General features: G+C 31.3%; 1 protein-coding gene across 1 annotated transcript; it reads left to right on the forward strand.

The window, feature by feature from the left end:
* The first annotated feature begins 1,882 nt into the window (after positions 1 to 1,882).
* On the forward strand, positions 1,883 to 4,080 carry LOC145563583 (uncharacterized). The gene is made up of 6 exons (XM_081624030.1): positions 1,883 to 2,285; positions 2,365 to 2,401; positions 2,547 to 2,783; positions 2,931 to 2,978; positions 3,083 to 3,540; positions 3,655 to 4,080. Exons 1-6 carry the CDS (start codon positions 1,984 to 1,986, stop codon positions 3,725 to 3,727), a joined length of 1,155 nt encoding a protein of 384 aa, XP_081480156.1. The 5' UTR covers positions 1,883 to 1,983; the 3' UTR covers positions 3,728 to 4,080.
* Positions 4,081 to 4,982: the final 902 nt, after the last annotated feature.

A 4,982-nucleotide genomic window follows, 5' to 3' on the forward strand; every position in this document is an offset into this window, starting at 1 on the left:
AACTGAGTAATAAATTACAGGTATTATGTGTAATAGGACTATATTTGGGTTTTTTTAAAAGTGTGCTAGTGTGTATCAATGTATATGAAGAATAGTTGTCCTACATCGAAAGAGTGTAGGAATCTATGATGGTGATTTATTAACAACAAGATTTGTGGGATATATCTCCAATTATCATATGAGTTTTAGATTAAACCTCACGCGTTTTATTTGTTAATTGAATTGTCTGAAGCCACCACAAGGCTCAATATTACATTTTGTTCCTAGGCCTAAACTTGTTATGAATCTAAAATCACAAGATTAATTCCAGCCTAAACGTCTTTGAGTTATGACCATCGAATGTGATAATCTCCGTCTCACTTCTGTTTAAAAGCCATATCACCCATTATTAAGCGTGTATGTGTATAGAAAAAGATTAAAGTTTTAATTAATGTAATGCCATTAAAATTAACATTCATGTTACTATGTTAGTAATTGGAACTCACCCTCAAAAACAATTCATTATTGTCAAGCAAGTCAAAGATCCATATATATGACTATAATTGCTCCTTTGATATGTATTTTTAAGGAAGGAAGAATATGCTTTTACATTAATTTTCCAAATAAAACTAGAAATTTATACTCCCTCCATTTCAATATGATAGTTTCATATGGAATCAATCACATAAAATAAGAAAAAAATGAATATTTGGAATCTAACATTAAAGTAAAAAACAGTTCATAAATAGTTTTGCCATATTTAAATTTTTTTGATTTTTTTTAAGGAAAGCATAAGCCATAATTGCATAAATCAAGGGAGTAATTTCTTTACTTAGAGTCATGTCATCAATTCACAATCAATTAATTTAACCAATCATAATTTAATATGTGTAAAATAGGAAGAAAAAAAAAACTAAGTTAAAAGTGGAATACATTCAATATGGATAGATTTTTTTGAAACGCCCAAAATAGCATATGGGACTAAAAAAATGAAATGGAAGGAGTATATATAATTATACACAATTACTCACTTTAGCTAAGTCTCCACTATAGAAATACATGTCATCATCATATTGTGTCCCACTTATTATTAACACATTAAATACTTCGTAGTTATTCCTCTAGATATTTGATCATTATGTAGCACTCCATTTACGATAAGTCCATTTTTTAAACTTCTTAGTTTGGGTTCTCCCAACCAAATATAATCTCAATCACCACTACACCAACAATCAATTAGTACTTCTTAGCTATATTTGAGTATATCAAAAAACACGATAGAAGTGATGTTCTTCTTCATATTACCAACCCTTGACCTATTGATATAATATCTCATTTCAACTCTAAGATATGTCACTTAAGATAGGAGAGTCGGTTAATAGAAGTGTTACGTAATTTTGAAAGTGTGGACTTTGTCCTTAATGTACATTTTTTTTAGATTTTAAAAAAAATGTATTTAATTTGTCCGCGTAACAAAAAAATCTATGTACTAATTATTAGAAATATGATTATTTTTTTAGAATATGCTAAATGGCCCAAATACACACATAAAATTGCTATATCTAAATGGAGGGAGTAGGCAATGTATCATATTCAAAATCATAATTTTCACCAAAAAAATATTCAAAATCATAATTCATAATTCTATGGGCCTCACATACAAATGGTAGGTATTAATTAATCAAATTTAAACAGAGATAAAGAGGGAAAAGTGTTACAAATTGCATAAAGTTGCTTAAAACAAATTTGCATAAAATCTTCTATTGCCTTCTTAAAACCGATAATCACTCTCACTAACAATTAGGCCAATCATTCTACTTTGTTACATCTTTTTCCTTCCAATAAACAAACAAATTTTCGAAGAAAAGAAAAATCCAAAATTATTGCTCTAAATACAGCCAATTTTTCCACTTAACAGTTGTTATTTTCCTATTTAACACAAATTATGTGATAATCTCAAACTCATTTGTCCTAACCAAATTTTAATTTTTTTGTTTAAAAATTATGGGGTCTGCAGCATCATCAATGGCATCAAAATTTGCCTTTTATCCTCCAGATCCACCAACATATAGAATTATAAGTGATGAAACAACTAAAAAACCCGCTCTTTCGAATGTTCTTAGGAGGGAAAATGTTGATGTGTTGAAGTTGTGCACAAAAAGAGGCAATCAAATTGTTGCTGTTTTTATTAAGAACCCTTCTGCTACATTAACTGTCCTGTATTCTCATGGTAATGCTGCTGATTTAGGCCAGATTTTTAACATCTTCTCTGAGCTTAGTGCTCATCTTGATGTTAATCTTATGGGGTTAGTGTCACATTTATATTATAAACCTTATATTATACAATTATGTTCCAATTTTATTAAGTTGTTACACATTTTACAGGTATGATTACTCTGGTTATGGTCAATCTTCTGGGAAGGTATGTAACATCTAATGTGATTATTATATATTTATAATTATAAGTTTGTTAGATAATTTAATTATAGCTTTTCTGCTTCTATGTTTGCTAATCATTGAATGTATAATCATAATTAAACTTTTGTTTTTGGTTAATGTTTGATTAGCCAAGTGAGCAGGATACATATGCAGATATAGAAGCAGCATATAAATGTCTAGGAGAAAAGTATGGAGTAAAAGATGAAAACCTTATATTATATGGACAGTCTGTAGGAAGCGGTCCAACTCTTGAGCTAGCTATTCGTGTGCCCCGACTGAGGGCTGTAATCCTACATAGTGCTATCCTCTCAGGCATCCGTGTTATGTATCCTGTCAAACGAAGTTACTGGTTTGACATTTATAAGGTCTATTGTTTTTCTCTTATGCTCATTTCATTGCCACATTACTACTAACTGTTTACGAGTCTCAGAGATTAACCTGTCATTGCTTGAGGTTATAAGTCGTGATTCTAACTTTGGTGTTGCTTTGTGTATGTTTTTATTATGATGCAGAACATAGACAAAGTTCCTCTAGTTAATTGTCCTGTTTTAGTTATCCATGTAAGTACCAAGTTTTGAGTATTTTGATTTGATCATAAATTTCTGATGTATTATGAATTTTGACAGTTCAATCTGACAGTACATTTGTTTTCGGGGTTTTTAAGGGAACAGCAGATGAAGTAGTGGATTACTCCCATGGTAAAAAATTGTGGGAACTATGCAAGGAAAAGTATGAACCGTTATGGGTGATAGGAGGAAATCACTGCGATTTGGAGCTTTATCCAGAGTACTTGAGACATCTTACTAAGTTCATTTCAGCTATTCAGAAACTACCGCCTTCTCAAGATATAATACTAGAATCTGAACAAATTAATGCAGATTTGTCAGAATCAGGTGGTGATGTAAAAGGAATTAGTTTTCGGTCTAGTACAGATCAAAGTGAAAAGTCTTCTTCTCGACTAATCAATGAGCACCGTGACAAGTCTAGAACAAGTATTGATGGTAAGGAGAAGCCGAGGGCAAGCAGTGACAGGAAAGAAAGAGCAAGGAGGAGCATTGACAAACAAAGCAAAACCAGAAATAGTACAGATCAAACTGAGAAGCCTAGGAGGAGCTTTGATAGGTAAGCTAGCTAATGCTTAAGATCAAGTAGTGCAGTAGTATCTAAAAAAAGTTCTATGCAAAAGATATACAAGTACTTCGTATATTCTAAATTTATACTGTATGATTCTGACAGGTTTGGAGACATGGTGAGATCGGTTGGGTTATGCAATGTTGATTGTTTTAAGCAAACAGCAACTGCGGTTTGATTAAGGTGGATCATAGAACATCTAGACTGCAATGTTAGTGCTAAATCTCATGACACATCGTCAAAATTCATTGTATTCTAAGTTATTCTGATTCCATATAAGGAAAAGAAACAAAGAATCTGATGTGCAAACACTGAAGATATACTGCACCTAATTGGTGAAAATTTGTATATCATTGAAGAGTATACTTTGGTGTTGGTGTTAAGAAATGCTTAAAGGCAAGTTATACTTGGCTGTGATAGTTGATTTAGTTGTTCATTATTACATGATTATGCAATAAAAGTAGAAAAGTCATCATTTGCTCATAGCCCTTAGTTGTGATTAGTCTTTTCTTTGTGCAGTTTCTGAGTGTCAGCTGCATGATAATAACCAGGACAAATTTTAGATTTCTTCATCATTCGAAAGATTTCTTAACTCATACAGCAATAGATGTAATCGACTATTACAGTTTACATATAAACAACAGATAGCTGATGCTCTAATTCACAGGTGAAACTTCAGAATCTTGATGCTTTTTAAGCTATACGATAGAGTTCTCTCTGACAATAATTGAACCATTAATAAGTTTATATATGGGATTGAACTTGTGCATATAAGAATACTAAATTTAAAGTAAAATGATGGCTCCTCGACTTTCAAATTGATTATCACGAACTCAACTAACATACATGATAAATATCATCCATATAAACGGTACAAAAGTCACCTTAATCAAAAGGCCGGGTATAGCTTCCTGCAACAATATGTTTACATCATGTTAATACTAACAAACTAACATTAGAGATACTTTTAAAGAAAGCTTATTAATACCCCTTAAAGCTAAGGAATATCGTAAACTTGCTAAACAATACATGTAAGCATCCCGCATTGAGTAAAGAAGAGAAAGTTAAACACTAGGTTAAGGAGTCACTCTTCCAATTACAAATGGTTTTGGGAAGAAACCCCCTTGAATTTGTGAAGTGTGCTCTTTATCTTGTTGTGATGACCTTAGCTTGACCTCAACCTTAGTAAGACTTTTCGAAAAGGGTGTCACGTGACTCAAAATTTTCTTAAAGAATTTTTTTTAACTCGTTTGTTTTTATCAATTTCATTAAGTCAAAAGTAATATATGAATATTGCAAAATCTCTAGTGTAGGCGTGTATCATTTTTTTCAATTTCATTTGAGTCTAATTGAAATTCCTTTAACTCATCTAAAAACTTATCTGAAAATTAACATCAATCTATAACTTTTATACTAAAAGACACACCAGCAAT

The sequence above is a fragment of the Chenopodium album genome, chromosome 10, assembly GCF_948465745.1.
Source record: "Chenopodium album chromosome 10, dcCheAlbu1.1, whole genome shotgun sequence".
Taxonomy (NCBI): Eukaryota; Viridiplantae; Streptophyta; class Magnoliopsida; order Caryophyllales; family Amaranthaceae; genus Chenopodium; species Chenopodium album.